Below are 15,984 nucleotides of genomic sequence, written 5' to 3'. Positions count from 1 at the left end.
TGTGCCGAGGCTCCCGCAGGGCTAGCCCAGCATCCGGCAGGGGCTCTAATGGGCACAGGGCAGGGTGCGCCCTGAACACGGGGTGTGCCGAGGCTCCCACAGGGCTATAGCCCAGCATCAGACAGGGGCTCTCAGCACAGGGCAGGGTGCGCCATGAACACGGGCTGTGCCGAGGCTCCCACAGGGCTAGCCCAGCATCCGGCAGGGGCTCTCAGCACAGGGCAGGGTGGAGAGTGCTACCGCCCACCCACCCAGGCCCAGATAATCCTTCTTTGTTCAAAAACGCACAAGCAAGCAGAGAGGAATAGAGGACGCGACGCCCGCAGTGCAGAAAATATCCCACTTGGAAATCCGGTCACCTCAGAGCAGTGAAGTCAAGAAGAAATTACCTGTATTGTGTTCAAAATAAAACTTAAGAACACGTGACCACTTTGGAGCAGTAGTTAAGGGGGAAAGTCCTATCAGGAGCGTGTATTATTTTTAACAATGAGGTAAAAAAAAAACCCAAACAATCTAAAACATCACCGCAAAAGAATCCATTCCTCTGTCAGCAAGCAAAGCGACCTAGGCCTGCCTGGTTTCGGAACGCTGGCTCCGTCCCACGTATAGCTGTGGGGTCCTGGGCTGCCCCCTCCTCCCTTTGAAGTTCAGGTTCTTTGTCGTAAAATGGGACGGTGACACCTACCTCTGAGATGCGTGAGGATCGTACAAACTCCGCGTCTCAGCGTTGTCAAGTGCATTTGACCCTTCAAGCCCTTAGGGGTGGGACCTTCCTCACTTCTGTTGAACTGATTGCGGGTTGCAGGAAAGACACAGATGGCTTTGTTCCAGCCCTGCCTGGGGAGATTCCTTCAGCTGGAACCTCCAGACAGGGGCAGGGGAGAGACCCACGCTTCCAGGACACACTCCCGCTCCGCCCCAGCGAAGACCGTCCCACAGGGAAACAGTCCACATTCATGGCCCTCGCTGACGCCCCTCGGCCCAGGCCCAGCCTTGTTTCTCACGTAATCGTCAGCCCGCCCCAGGGTCCCTGCACTGTGGGGGTTGCAGCTGGAGACGGGCCCAGAGAGCAGCTGGGACAGCCGCCCAGCAGGGCCAGGTTTCCGGTGACTCTTGCTCAGGTGACCTCAGGGTGCTCCTGGCTCGGGGGCCCTGGACTACTGCTCTGCGTGCCCCCGGCCCCAGGGGGGCAGACACCCGCGCTCCCACCATCTCTCGGTGCTCAGAGGCCAGAGTCAGCTCTGGGATGTGCGTAGTGGAGGCTGGTCCTGCGCGCCCAGGGCCTTGCTAAGGTAGGGGACCTCCCACCTGTCCCGTCCCCTCAGGAGGAGAGTCCCGGAGAGAAGGGCTTGCTCAGAGGGACAGCCACCCCACCGCCCGAAGACCCGGGACATGAGTCAGTCTCGGGCTGCCTGGGGTCGGGCACGTGGCCTTCACTGTTCTGTGGGCCTGAAACTGCCTTGCAATTCAGACGCATCAATGTCACTGAGAACGTGTCTCAAGAGCTTCCTAACCTGAGAGGCCCGAGGCCAATCCTTCTTGCAGCTCCACGGGGCCTCCCGATGTCTCACTTGTAACCGTCAAACAGCGCTATGACATGGAGCTGGTGTTCCCGCCTTACAGCGAGGGCCCTGAAGTCAGACTTTAAATAACTGCCCATCCCAGGACCTGCGGTTGTGGAGACTGGGGTTGTGCACCAGCTGCCCCCAGAACACCTCCTCATTTTCCCACCCCAGGCTGCCTCCATCGCCTCCTGATACCCACAAGCCAGAGGCTCCACTCTGCACAGGGCTGGGGGGTGGGCCCAGGAGGAAGAGGGGACTACTGCTAATTGGCCAAGGGGTCATCTCTGCACCCAGAGGTGGGGAATGGCACCACAGGGCTTGTGGGGGTAAGTGTGGCCCAGGAGGAGCTGTGCCCGCAGGCCGACAGGAGAGATGCCTTCATGCCGTCTCGGTGTTGGTCACAAACCAACACTGCAGGCCTGGGCTGGTGCCTACCCCGCACCAACTGTCTGCTGGCCCCTTCTCTGGGCCTGGGCCCAGCTCTGCACACCGACATGCCCGCAGGAGACTGCTTGCTCTCCAGAGCTTGCAAGCCTGGGTAAGTGGCACAGCAGAGGCCCCCACTTAGAGTCCAGATCCTGGGCTGGCCCCAGCCCGCTGCTCACCACCCCAGCGTGTTACCTGGAGCAGACCAGTCACCCAACACCCCAGGTCAGGGAAGTTTCTCTTAGTCCTTCAGGACACCCACATGAAGCAGGGCCCAGGCCATTCCTGACTCCATTCAGCTACGGTGCAGCCTCCAGCCTGCCATAAACATCTTCTGGGAGAGTCAGCACCACGGGGGCAAGAGTCATGAAGTGAGCATCCCAGAGAGAGATGTCAGACGATGCGGTCACTCCCTTCTCTAGAACCTCAGCAGAGATGAGGACCCTAGGCCTCCAAACCCCCCCGTATCATGCCACCACCAACAGCTGCTCCCATGCAGGCCTTGCTGGGCCTCTCAGAGGGAGAAGCCGCAGCTGTCACAGCAACTGGGGGCTCTGGAGCAAGAAGGCCGGGGCAGGGGCTCCAGGACCACGCTCCGTTTCTCATCAGCACGGATCAGATTGCAGAAGGGCTTCGATCTGACCACCCTTCCTATCTGGGAGGCTGGGCAAAAGCGGCCTGGGGATACAAAATCTGAGAAGCTCTAGTAGGTATCAGAGAGCTGTTCTAGAAGGATTGTGCCCCACCCCACCCCATCTCCTCCCCCGTGCGGCCCTCTGTGAAGGCTCCAGCCACAGTGAAGCAGGCTTGGAGAGGCAGTCAGAGAATAAGCCTCTGGCTGGCTGCCTGCCTTCCTTCCTAGGAATGGGGACGGGGAAGGGCAGGTTCCTGCAGCAAAGGTGAATCCTTGAGCAGATCCTTAAATCACTGCCCTCACCAACCCGCAGCACTGAGCGGCCATGAGCTATAACCGCAACTCCAGCGGGTCACTGTCCAGCCCACCAGTACCAGATGCCCGGCCATTTGGGGACCAGGAGGATGCTCCAGCCTCATCGCCTGCCCGGCTCAGGATCTAGCGCGTCTGATCCCAGCCTGCCCTGAGACAGCCTCCCAGGCCTGGGAAGGCCCTCCCGGGGCCGTAACATTCCCCAGGACCCCAGCACACAACCACAACAGTGGCGGACACCACACGGTCCCTGACGGCCCACAGCTCCCCTTCCCGAGTCTCTCATTGGCTCTCCCGACACCAGGTGGCCGGACCCACCGCCCCCGCCGGAAGAAGTGCATTCTGGAGGCAGCACGGCATGCTGGGACCTGTAGTTCGTAGCCCGACCTCGGCCGAGACTGCCTCTCTGGTCCCTTCAGCCTCAGGAGGCAGTCCCGACGCCCCGACCCGAACCACACCGGCCCGAAGACAAGACGCTGCCGGCTTCCCAGGTGTGAGTATCCGCTGAGACACCTTCGAGCCCCCCGGCCCTGGAAAAAAGAAGTGCAGCCAAGGCGACTAACCGGCTTCGCTGGAGCCTAGCTCGAGAGCCACGCCCCCTGCGGGCTGGGAATCTGGCGCGGACTTCCCAACGCTCGAGTGGGATTGGGCCGTTCTGTCATGTGATCGGGGGCTACGCGCCTGGTTGGCTGCAGCCTAGATCGACGGTTACCGGGGCGACGGAGCGGGCGGGCACCGGGGCCGGGTGGTACTGTGGGTCCAGCGGGGCTGGGGGGCCGGGCCGGACGGGGGAGGCGCGAGGCAGGCGGGACCGCGGCCGGTTCGCGCTCCCTCCGGGGCTGCGCGCCCCCTCGGCTGCGCTCGGCACCGGGGCGCGGGCAGCAGATGGGAACTCGGGGTGCCCAAGATGCGGGCGCCGGCCAGGGAGCTCTTCCGGGACGCTGCCTTCCCGGCCTCGGACTCCTCGCTCTTCTCCAGCTTCTCCACGCCGCTGGCCCAGTTCCGGGAGGAAATCACGTGGAGGCGGCCCCAGGTGGGGCGGGGGGCGCGCGGGTCTCACGCGTCTCGCGCCAGGCCTCCAGGCGCTCCTTCCTGCAGGGGTGCGAGCGCGGCGGCCGGGGTTAGCCGGGGCTGGGTGCACGACGGTCGGCGGGGTCTGCCGCCGCTGTCCTCCTGAGTGGGCTCCCAGGCCCCCTCCCTAGTCCACTTGGGGTGTGCTGGACCCGAGTTTACGGCCCCTACTTGCGAGAGTTCCATTCAATAGGAGATTCAAGCCACAGCGAGAGGGGCGTTTTAACAGACGCAAACTCAGCCCCACTTGCGTCTGCTTTGAAGAGCTTCCAGTCTGCATGGCTCTTCTGGCCACAAGCGGTCTCGTTCTGTTTCTCATTATGTTCTGGAAGGGCCAGGCTGAGCCTACAAAGCAAAGCTGTTTTGCTGTGCACGTTCCTGTCTTGGACCTCGTGCACTTTAAGGTGGCAGTTAGAGGGATGCGCCGGCCTGGTGCTATGCTGGTATCTTTAGAAATGGCGTATCAGCTGAATAAGACTGTCCAAGGAACAGTCTCTCCCTGAGTGTATGCAGTCTTAGTGGGGACATCTGTGTGCAGCAGCCCTGGAAGAAGTCCAGACCTGGCTCTGCCTGTTGAGGTGCTTTCCGTGGGCAACACTGAGAGGGCCTGTTTGGCATGGAGGTGCCAAGGGCCAAAGAGCCTGACCGGCCATGCCGGTGGAATTTGGGTTTAAAAAAGTGTGGGGAGTGGATTTTAGGGACAATGGGAGGCCATTAGAATGTTTTTAGTAGAGGAGTGATTCGATTTGATTTACGTTTTAAGAAGCTCACTCTTACTGCCAGGTGTGGAATGGATTGTTGGGGCAGGAATGAAGGTGGCCATTGCAGTGGTCCTGGAGAAAGATGAAGGAGCTCAGATTGGTGTGACAGCCGTTGGGATGGGGCTTTGGAGTGGATGGATTTGAGAGATATTTTGGAGGGGGGATTGATAGGTCTTAGTGACCGATTGGAAACTAGAGTCGGGTTCATGGTGGTCAGGAAATGGGAAGAGAAACTTATATTTACATAACGCTCATTATATGCCAGTAAAGGCTATAGGTATTCTATGTGCACAGAATTTATGCCCTTGATTTTATTTAGTCCACCTTGGTACTTGTATCTCCATTTTACAGACCAGGAAACCAACGTTAAGTCAAAATGTTGCCCAAGGTCTCAGAGCTAAGAAGTGGCAGAGGTAGGTCTGAGACCCATTTGTCTTAGTGACCGATTGGAAGTAGATGGTGAGGATGAAGGAGGGACCAAGAATGACTTCTAGATGTCTAGCCTGAGCACCTGGGGGGATGATGGTCCCGGTTGCTGTGCTGGGGAAACTGGGAGGTGGGGGAGAGCTAGGGGTGGAAATGTAGGCTTGGGTTTTGCTCTCACAGGTTCAGGCGGAGCTGACAGTAGGCAAGTGGATATGAGAGTCGGGAGCTCAGGAAGACCTGGCCTAGATGCTCCACTGGGAGCTGGGACTGTAACAGATGGCTTACTGTCCAGGGTCTGGAAGGGTATCTCAGGAGAAAGTATGGGCAGAGAAGAAGAGGCGGCTTGGAACCGAGCCTTGAGGAACCGCAGGTGCCTTGACAGGTAGACTTGAGAAGTGGCAGGCAGTGAGGGGAAAGGACAGCCAGAAGCCCTTGGAATCATGGAAGCCAGGAGGGGACTGCTGGGGTCGGGGGCAGACACTGCTCTGATGCTGCCGAGTGTTGGGAAAGACAAGGACAGAGGATGCCCGTTGGAGGTGACGACACGGAGGTGACATTGATAAAAGCAGTTTTGGGGGCATGGCTGGCTCAGAAGCAACGAGGTGTGGCAAGGAGCCGGAGGGAGGAAGTAGGGGCAACAGCTCTTTCGAGAAGTCGGTCAGTGACGGGCCTAGAGGGGAAATAGTGCCCAGGGACAGAATCTTAGAGAAGAGGAGACATCCTCTCCCATGCCTTATGCTGGTGGGATCCTCCCTGCAGAGAAGGAAGGAAGCGGGGATCGTGGGAGGGATCAGATACTGAGGGCAGGAACGGGTCAGGTCCGGGGGCTTCTGATGGAGCATCAGGTGAGGCCATCCGCTTAGAGGGGCGAGGGTGTTTTGGGAAGAGAAGGAGGAAGGAGAAGGGGTAAACTAGTCTGGGGTGTGGAAAATTGAGCCTTTTAGAGAAACAGTATAGAGGACCCACTTGAGACTTGCCTGTATGAATTTAAAGTGAAACCGTTTTCTAGACCAACTGTTTTATGAAAGGCAGGGTAGGATTCATCCAGAGTTGGGAGTTTTGCCAATTAAGGAAGGTGGACAGAGACAGGGACCCCGGAATCTTAAGTTGGATGCGATGATCTGAAGCCAGGAGAGGCTGACGGATACTGGCTGCAAGAAGCCAGCTGCTTCCCGTCCCCTCTTAGGCAATGTGGATGACCAGGAAAGCTCCTCCCCAGCCCCTGTCACATAGATCCTGTATTCTTAGTTTTAAAGCTAGCCACAGGCATGAAGTAATTCTGGATGATTTTCTTTATTTCAGGAAATCTGTGCCACGCCCCAGCTGTTTGCAGATCGCGCTCAGGAAGGACAGGTGAAGCAAGGGCTGCTAGGGGACTGCTGGTTCCTGTGCGCCTGCGCCGCCCTGCAGAAGAGCCAGCACCTCCTGGACCAGGTGTCTGCCACAGCGCGGCTTCCCCTCCGGCCCTTGCTTCCTGTCTGCCCGCGCTGGAAGGAAGCAGGAGGCAGCCAAGCTCTTGCCCTGCGGGGCTCGGCCCTCGGGGGCTCCGAGGCGCAGATGCAGTGACCCCCTCCCGCAGGGGCCAGCAGGGCTGCTTTCTGCCCTGCTCTGCCATCTCCTGAGCCCTGGGTCAGGCAGGCATTTGGAATAAAAAGACAAACGTGCCAGCCCAGGGTAGAAAAGGGTTGGCTGAGAGGTCCTGTGCTGCTTTGGAGTAAGCTTCCTAGCTAGTTGCGGTTGCTTTTTTTTTTTTAACAGGTTTAGAATATAAATTGGCAAAAGGTGATTAAAACTGTTTCCGATGCTAAGCAGGTACCACAGTTATAGAAGGCCTGTCAGGCTCCTTCCCCAGGAGCCCTCACGGCCTCGCTAAGTGTCACCGATACAGGCAACAGTGTTGACGGTGGTGACCCCTTTCCGAGCTGCTCCCATGTCCCAGGCCCTGTGCTAAGCCCACCCCAGTTGCTGGCTTTCATTCTCACAGGACTTGCTGGCTTTGACCCTTTCTTACAAATGAGGGCACTAAAACCATTGTCACGTTCCCAGCTAGTAAGGGGCAGAGCCAGGCCCGAACGAGGCCATCTGGGTCCAGAGTCCGTCCTGTCTCTCAGCATTAGGCCAGAATCACAAACCCAGCAGTGAACAGTGGGCCGGGCACTGTCAGAGCTTCTGAGGTCCCAGGCTCCAGCCAGGGGGTCGCTGTGCCCATGGTGACCTGCCACCAGCCACTCTGTCGAGAACTGGGTCACTCAGGCCTATAAAAGTCACGTTTGTTTTGGATTCAGGTCACATGCTTATTGGGGACAGTAGGACATTAATGGTCGACTTTGACCTCTGGGAGACAGTCGGCTCCCTCGGTGTGGCCCTAGCATCTTTTATTAAAAGGTCTATTAGTCTTCTGTCCAGTAAGCGGGTTTTGCATAAGCACTGCCAGCCAGGCGTCGGGGGAGGTGGAATCCTTTGCGTGATGGGAGGGTACCGTTCAGCACGGTCACGCTCTGCTCGGGATGCTGGGAGCGCGCCGCGTGGTGGCTTCTCTCACCGTCTCCTTTTGCCTCTCCCCGCGCGCGGCAGGTCTTTCCTCCGGGACAGCCGAGCTGGCTCGACCAGACGTACCGCGGCTCCTTCACCTGTCGAGTTTGGCAGTTTGGACGCTGGGTGGAGGTGACCATAGATGACCGTCTGCCTTGTCTTGCAGGGAGACTCTGCTTCTCCCGGTGCCAGAGGGAGGATGTGTTCTGGCTTCCCTTACTGGAGAAGGTCTACGCCAAGTACGCACGCTGGGGGTGGAGGGGCCGGGCCAGGCGGGCTGGGGGCCCGGGAAGCACATCTGCTCTCCCTGGGCTGCAGCGTCCTTGTCAGCAGCTAGGGCCTGGTGGCCAGTCCTGGGTGGGGCGACCCGTCCAGAGACAGAAACTCTGAGACTTGGCCTGTGGTTTGCTGTCCCCTCTGCCCACTCCCTCTTTCCCTGCCCTCATTTCAAAGTTGGGCATGAAGGCCTCGCCTCCAGAAAGAGGGTGTGTGTTTTCCTCTCTCTTTCCTCAAACCCAAGCGAGAGAAATGTCTCTGTCTATCTGTGTCACCACTGGGGACAGGCGGCCTCTGTGCAGGTTGCTGGGAAGGAATGAGGCCACCGAGGTACCATGCTCGTTTATCGTAGTCCTGAGACCAAGGACTTCCTCCCCGAGTGTGCTGATGGCCGTGCTGAAAGGCGCTGGGCTGGTAGGCAGGCTTCCGCGGTGGGAGTGAGCCCTCCACTGCTGCCGCTGGCGGGGCCGAAGGCCTTGATCATGAGAGACGCAGGAGTGCGAGCTCACAGCCTCTGTGCCCGCCTCCCGCTGGTGCCCCACAGGGGCAGAGGCCGCAGGGCACTGCGGGGTGCTGTCCCTTATGGCCTTGGAGGCGAGCTTGTGTCTGGACTTGGTGAGGACAGGGTGGGAGGGAAAGAGGGGAGGAAAGAGAGGCGATTGAGGTGGGTAGAAGGCAGACCACAGGGGACAGGAGAGGGGCAGGGGGCCTGGTGCCGGAGCCTCACGCCCTCCTGGCTGTCTCCCCAGGGTCTACGGGTCCTATGAGCACCTGTGGGCGGGACAGGTGGCTGACGCCCTGGTGGACCTCACTGGTGGCCTGGCCGAAAGGTGGAACCTGAAGGACATGGCAGGAACCAGCGGCCAGCAGGACAGGCCCAGGGGCGCGGAACGTAGGACTTGTCGGCAGCTGCTCAGCCTGAAGGACCGCTGTCTGCTGACCTGCTCGGTGCTCAGCCCCAGAACAGGTAGGGCGGGAGCGGGCGGTGGCATGGCAGGCCAGCACACCTGAGCCCTCTCGGCCTCCTGTACAGAGCTTTTTACTGTGGTCCTATATGGGCTAAGTGGAAAGGAGCTGGTGTCTGAGTGTGTGACCTTCCCTACTGACCGTCCTTCTCTGGAGGGAAGTGTCCCCTTTTCCCTTGACCAGGGCTTACCCCTGTGGGGAGACGGGAGCCTGTATTGGGGTCACCAGGTGGTGGCACCATCTCTGGCCCAGCTGGTAACCTGGCAAAAGCGACAGTCAGGTTTTCAGTTTAGTAATATACCTGCTCATTGAAAGAAATCCGTTGAAAGAAAAAATCACTCAGACTTGACTACTTTTGACTTTTTAGTCCCCTTTCTCAGTTTTTTTTTCAAAAAGATGTATATGTTTTATATTCTATATCATATACCATTCTCTGTGTTGCTGTGTAAGCTTTGTCAGCGTCTTACGTTATCAGTGTATCTGCTGCACTCTTCTTAACCCTTCCCTTGATGTTGGGTATTCAAGGTCTTTCCATTTTATGCTATTATAAATAACATTGCAGTGGACATCTTTATTCACAGTTGTTTTCATATTTACGGTTATTTTCCTAACGGGCTTTTTGTCCGAAGAATAAGAACATCAAAATAAACTGCCACGTGTTTGCCGTTGCGCTGCCCGGCGGCGCGTGAGCGTTCGCACACAGCCCCGGGCTGGTTTGCCCCCCTGCAGGCCTCAGGGTGGGGTTGGGGAAGCACACTTCGGGGGTGAGGGGAGCCCACAGAGTGCTGTGCTGGGACGCTGTGCGAGACACTGCCTCAGACGGTGGCCTGTGTAGCACCAGCTGCCCCCAGGGTGGGGTAGGGCTAATTCTAGGCACTTCAGGCTTTGGGGGAACCCACAGGCAAAGATGGAGAGCATCTGGAACCCACCGAAGTGGCAGGGGGCTGGGGACGTGGGCGGGACACCCAGAGTGGCGGCTCCAGTGCCTTTCTAAGCAAAGCACTTAAGTTTCTTCTCCTGTCTGGACCACCACCCGCCCACCAGTCTCTGCTTGGCCCCTTCACTTCTGCGCCTGTCTGTCCCAAGGCCTCTGGCCAGGTGGAGGGTCTCCCGCGGGCCTCCAGCCCTCCCCACCGGTTTCTGCTCAGACACTACCTGACGCCCCTGACACCTTAGCAGATCGCTGAGAAGAGGTTTCTCTAGTTTCTGGTGTCGCAGAGCCGCCCATGACAGTGCTGGGAGCAGCCCTTTTGAGAACCTCCCTCATCATTCTCAACGAGGACCGAGGTCCAGAGAAGGGAATGACTCGTCAGGCCTGGTGGCAGCCGAGCCGGAGTCTAAACCCAGGTCCTTCACTGTGACTCACGCTGCATAAGGCCACTCCTGAGCTGACTTGTCGGCAGCGGTCAGGAAAGGAGCCCCTGGTGGCCCGCAGGGACCCGGGTGCCTGTGCAGCCGCAGTTGAGTGGGCTGGGGCGTCCCAGGGAAGGAGGCGGACCTGTGCATCTGCTCGGTTTGAGGACTTCCTGGCTGTCCCTCTCCCAGGTACCAGGGCGCTGGGGGAGTTTCATGCTTTCATTGTCTCGGACCTGCGAGAGCTCCGGGGTCGGGCTGGTCAGAGCATCCTGCTGCTGCGGATTCAGAACCCCTGGGGCCGGCGGTGTTGGCAGGGGCCCTGGAGAGAGGGGTGAGTGCGGCGAGGTGCATTCTGGGTCATCGCGCTGGTCTTGCTGGGGGAGGGGTGCAGGGCCCGAGGGGCAGCCCAGAGCCGCCTTGACCGCGTGCGCGCCTGGTGTCCGAGGCTGGGCCGTGGTCAGGACAGGGTTTGGTTGCTCTCCTGCTCGTGGGCCACCGTGCTCTGTGCTCGGCCCCGGATGGCCTGTTGAGGCAGGCTTAGTGCTGGGCCCTGCGACCCAGGCGCCCGGGGCGGTCGGGGCCTGTCCTGAGTCAAGGGCACCCACGGACTGGTGGATGCCTTGCCGGGCTGCGGGTGACAGACCCACGGAACGCCTGCACCCAGTCGTCAGCGTCAAGACCTGGACCAGGGCTGCTCCCCTTCTCCGGCCCAGGGTCGCAGAGCGGGACCAGCATCCGCACCCCCCCCCCCCCCCTGCCGCCCCTGTCATCCACTCAGCAGGCGGGAGGCCTCGGCTGAAGGGAGGTTCCTTCCAGGGGTGAAGGGTGGAACCGGGTGGAGTCCGAGGCCCAGTCTGAGCTGCTGTCGCAGCTCCAGGAGGGGGAGTTCTGGGTGGAGGAGGACGAGTTTCTGCGGGAGTTTGACGAGGTCACCATCGGCTTCCCCATCTCGGAGGCTGGCCACCTGCAGAGCCTCTGCTCAGGTAAGGGAGGCCTGCGCCCTGGGGGAGGCCTCATGGGCTCACAGTGGCCCGGACGACTGGACTCTGAAGTCCGGGGCTGAGCAGGCACCGCGCCCCACCGCGGGCTGCCCGAGCACCCCTCTTGCCTCTTGGCTTCTCTTCAGGGCGGAGCGGTGGTTGCATCCCCACCTGCCCTGGGGGGACAGGTGGTGGGGTGGGGGGCCCCTGCTAGTGCAGGGAGCGTGGGGGGGACCCCGTCCCTGCAGCTGACGTGGGGGTCCCCGCCCAGGAAGGGCGCTGTGCCACACTCAGGAGCTGCCCGGGGCCTGGGTCAAGGGCCAGTCAGCGGGAGGCTGCCGGAACTACAGCGGCTTCCCCAGCAACCCCAAGTTCTGGCTGCGGGTCTGCGAACCCAGCGAGGTATACATGGCCGTCCTGCAGAGACCACAGCTGCGCACGGCGGGCCGCCCAGGCAGGGACTACCAGGCCGTGGGCCTGCACATCTGGAAGGTAACCCACCCGGGCCTGGCACCCCGCTCTGTGGGATGCAGGCACAGGGGTGAGGAGGCCTGAGCCCCAGGAGCCCCCGATGTGCCTCTCGGCCCCCCGGCTGTCTTCCCACAGACCCCATTCAGATCTGAGTCCACAGGACTCACCTCCCTCCGCCTGGCCCAGGGTGTGCCCTTTGGCCAAAGGCAAGCTACACAGAAGCAGCCGTTAGCAGAGCTGGCAGAGGTGTTAGGAGGGCTGCTGGGGGCAGCCCGGGACCTCCCTCAGTCCCCTCCCTACAAAACAGGGATGGGGTTGTTGTGCTCTCGTGGGTTGTCTGAGGGTAGGTCTGTGGCTCCCGATGGAGACCCCTGTCCTGCTCTCCGAGGGGACAGGAGGGTGGCCAACAGAGGACCGCGCTGCCCGTTGGCTTGCCCAGTCGCTTGGTTTTTAACCCTGTGTGTCCTGACGGGGTCTGACAGCTCACATCGCACTGTTCCCCGTCCCTGTGTGGCCACGGCCTGCCTGGTGTTGCTTTCCTCGTGCAGAAACTGCTAGCAAGCGTTTGCCTGGCAGTCCCCAGATTGCATCAGCCTCCTGCCTTTGCAGGCGCGGCCCTGTCTGGATTTGTCTGTCTCCTCCCAGAGCAGAGGAGGACTTGCAGGCTCCCGTGTGGGACGGAGCCGCTGACCCCAGGGCTGAGGGGAAGGCCCGGGTTCACCGGGGTGCGGGGGGACCCGTAGGCCTGGGTGCTTCAAGGGGGGCCCTTCTGTGACGGGTGCACATGGGCCTCCCCTGCAGGTGGAGAAGCGGCGGGTCAGCCTGCCCAAGGCCCTGTCCGCGCCCCCCGTGGCGGGCACCGCGTGCCATGCGTACGACCGCGAGGTCCATCTGCGCTGTGAGCTCGCCCCGGGCTACTACCTGGCCGTGCCCAGCACCTTCCTGAAGGACGTGCCAGGGCGGTTCCTGCTCCGGGTCTTCTCCAGCGGGAGAGTCTGCCTCAGGTGAGGGCGGCGGGCGGGCCGGGGACTGGGACAGGGCCACGTGCGTTCGCGCCACGGCCGCCTCCTGTGCTTGTCTCCCCGGCAGCGCCATCCAGCCGGCAGCCCAGAGCGCTGCCCCCCGGGAGGCCCTGCCTGTGGGCGAGTGGGAGACCGTGAGGCTGCGGGGCTCCTGGAGAGTCGGCCGGACGGCGGGGGGCAGCCGGAACTTTGCCTCCTACCCCACCAACCCCCGCTTCCCCCTCTCGGTGCCGGAGGGCGTGGGCCCCCGCTGCGTCCGCATCACCCTGCGCCAGCACTGCCGTGACCACGAGGTCGCCATCGGCTTCCACGTCTTCCAGGCAGGCGCCCCTGCTCCCGGGCGTCCGGGTGGGGTGAGCTGGGTCAGGGAGAGAGGCCCCCCGGGGTCTGTCTGCATCATCCAGTCACACGCAAGACTCATTTCTAGGTTTCCTAAAGTCCATAGCTCACTGGGGGTCACGGCTCAGCTCAGGCAGCCCCTCGTCCACTCGCCCGGGCTCAGAACCACTGGACACTTGTGTCCTGAGCTGCCCCCAGCATTGCACCTGCAGCCGGGAGGCCCGACAGGGCGCAGAGGGTGCCGTTGTCCAGCAGGAGCCGCCCTGAAGCCGCGTGAATCCTCCCCGCCCCAAACCCCGGGCCTGAGTCTGGAACCAGCGAGGGCCTGGGCTCTGGGGACCAGCAGGGAAGGGACGGAGGGGAGGCCCACACCCGCTGAGACGCGATGGACGGTCGCGCCACCGAGTGAGGGTCTTCTGATCAGAAAGAGAAGACAGAGCTGGGGGTAGGAGCTGAGAGCGAGGCCGAGGTGCGGGGCCGAATCCCAGGCAGTAGGAGGGTGGGGCGGCCTTCGGGAGCTCGGGGAAGTGTGCCGGTTGCCCCCGCGGAGGAGAGGCTGCCTCCCGGGCTCACGTGGGCCTGAAGCTCTACCCACGGGTGGCAGGAGACCGTGGAGGCCAGGCGAGGGCCAGGGAGTCACAAACGCCGCCCCGAGCGCCTTCCCTGGCCTCAGTCAGCTCTTCCTCTCCCTGCACGTGAACAGGATGCACCTAGCGGACGTGTAGCTGGAGAAGGCGGGGAGGTGAAGTGCCAGAGGTCGGAGGTGGCAAACCCAGATCCCATGGTGAAGTGTGGCTCCCCTGCTCCTTCTGGGGACCCCGCTTCAAGATGGGCTTGGGCAGTGGCAGGTGCCCGAGGAGGGCATGGGCTGGAAGATGGCCCGGAGCTGTGCCATCAGGGGCCCGTCATGGGGCTGGGCACGCTTAGCCTGCGGTACAGACGACGTGGGGGAGGGGAGGGTCGGCTCTTCTCTGAGAAGGTTCTGTGCCGTCAGGATCCCAACGGCTGAGGACATACTCTGGTGCCTCGCTCCACTGCAGGCCACCCCTGGGGTACCCCCCCGGCGCTTCGAAAATAGTGCCGGTGCCGGGGCCAAAGAGATGAGTCCTGGGGCAGGGGCTTGTGCAGTGGGGGCCTCCTGGTGCCCTGGGTCTTAATTCCCCCACCTAGCTCCTCCCAGCGGAGGAGGCTGGGCTGTGCCCTGGGACACGAGGTGCCCTGGTCTCTTCCCCTGAGAGCCCCAGGCAGAGCTTCTCAGGGCCCAGAAGCTGGGGCTGCAGTGACAGCCGCTGGAGGACGTGAGGGCGGGCCTTCTGCTGGTCCCCAGCCTGGGGCCCTCGGGTGGTGGGGCCCCGGTGAGTGGCGAGTCCAGCTTCGGGGGCCTGGCACGTGTGACGGGGTCCAAGCAGACTGCACCAGGCTGCTCCCAACCCAGGGCAGTGCTGCCTGGGAAGGGAGCGAGGCCAAGGCTGAGATAGGGGACTTGCCTTTGCCGTCCTGGCGGGCACAGCCGATTCGGTCCGCCCACGGGCAGGCCGCCCGGTCTGAGCCCGGGCCTCCCCCAGGTCCCAGCGGACGGCGGGGGCCAGGATGCGCCCTCCTTGCTGCTCCAGGAGCCTCTGCTAAGCTGTGTGCCACACTGCTACGCCCAGGAGGTCAGCCGGCTCTGCCACCTGTCCGAGGGGACCTATTGGATCGTGCCCTCCACCTACCTGCCGGACACAGAGGGGGCCTTCACAGTGACCGTAGAGACCAGAATAGACAGGTGGGGTGCCGGGGCCGTGTGTGGGTGGGCGTGTGTGTGTCGGTCGGGGGGCCGTGGTCCTCAGCATCTTAGCGCCCCTGGTTCTCTCCCACCTGTCGCACACACCCCAGCTCTCACTGTCCTGGCAGAGCCCAGAGGCCTGTGGGAGAAGAGTGCGCCGTCTAGAGAGCAGACGGGCCTGGAGCGTGGCTGCCTCTCCAGGTGCGCAGGGAGGGACCCAGAGGGGTGAGAGCGGTGTCTTCTCCCACAGGCGCTCCATTCACAGCCAGGAGATGCTGGGGCAGCTCCTCGAGGAGGTATGTATGGGGCCTGGGAGGGCCCAGCTCACTCTGCTTTGGGGCCTCCTGGTGCCCGGGGTCTTAATTCCCCCGCCTAGCTCCTCCCAGCGGCCACCCTGAAGGCTGGGCTGTGCCCTGGGACACGAGGTGCCCTGGTCTCTTCCCGTGAGAGCCCCAGGCAGAGCTTCTCGGGGCCCAGAAGCTGGGGCTGCCATGACAGCCCCTGGAGGGCGTGAGGGCGGGCCTTCACCCCTCGAACCAGGGCAGTGCCGCCAGCCCTCGCCATCTCCTCCCGCAGGCCTCCTTCGTGGCAGTGATGAAAGCCTAACCGGGTGACCCTGCGTGTCGGCTTCGGTGACCGGGGGTCTGAGGGACTCCCAGTGGCCCACACGCCAGGGCCGCGGCGGCCGGGCCTGAGCGGGTCCTGGCAAAGAGCCCCCGTCCCTGCAGGTGCTGCAGGAAGGGCAAGAAAAACTCACGGTGGGCACCTTCGTTCCACGCCGCTGAGCCGACAGAGACTCCCTGAAATCCTCCACGCCCTGTCTCCCTGGCCCCAGAGAGAGGCCTTACGGCGCATCGGGACAGATCTTGTTTAAAACTATTTATTAGAAACGTTTTTAGGATGTAACTTTATAAATAAACATCAGTACTGAGCAGCTTCCAGCTGGGTCCTGGTTTAGGTAGCCAGCGGCTTCACTGGCTGTCACTGGGGGAGCAGGTGAGGGGCTCCCGCCCGGCTGCTGAGACACGGGGGGGTGACCAGGTGGCCCGAGGGGGGCAGGGCTGGTGTAGGGAAGGAGGAGG

At 61.8% G+C, this 15,984-nt stretch overlaps 1 protein-coding gene across 6 annotated transcripts; it reads left to right on the top strand.

Moving 5' to 3' along the window:
• Positions 1–3,714: 3,714 nt before the first annotated feature.
• Positions 3,715–15,744, top strand: CAPN10 (calpain 10). Of its 6 annotated transcripts, none has more exons than XR_003793939.1 (12): positions 3,715–3,970; positions 6,498–6,629; positions 7,770–7,966; positions 8,753–8,970; positions 10,515–10,656; positions 11,142–11,308; positions 11,577–11,797; positions 12,578–12,780; positions 12,866–13,151; positions 14,703–14,902; positions 15,031–15,198; positions 15,479–15,724. XR_003793939.1 is itself a non-coding variant. In XM_029225214.1 (12 exons), the coding sequence occupies exons 1-12, from the start codon at positions 3,845–3,847 to the stop codon at positions 15,506–15,508; spliced, it is 1,935 nt and encodes a 644-aa protein (XP_029081047.1). In that variant the 5' UTR covers positions 3,715–3,844; the 3' UTR covers positions 15,509–15,744. The 6 variants fall into 6 exon arrangements, 2 of the variants coding, with proteins under 2 accessions (XP_029081047.1, XP_029081046.1); XR_003793938.1 differs by having other exon boundaries at positions 15,013–15,198; XM_029225214.1 differs by having other exon boundaries at positions 12,866–13,118; positions 15,153–15,198; positions 15,479–15,744.
• Positions 15,745–15,984: the final 240 nt, after the last annotated feature.

This window comes from Monodon monoceros, unplaced genomic scaffold, assembly GCF_005190385.1.
Source record: "Monodon monoceros isolate NGI ecotype Baffin Bay Population unplaced genomic scaffold, NGI_Narwhal_1 Super_Scaffold_16, whole genome shotgun sequence".
Lineage (NCBI taxonomy): Eukaryota > Metazoa > Chordata > Mammalia > Artiodactyla > Monodontidae > Monodon > Monodon monoceros.
Note: the sequence above shows the minus strand (reverse complement) of the source record. Positions and strands in the feature narration are given on the sequence as shown.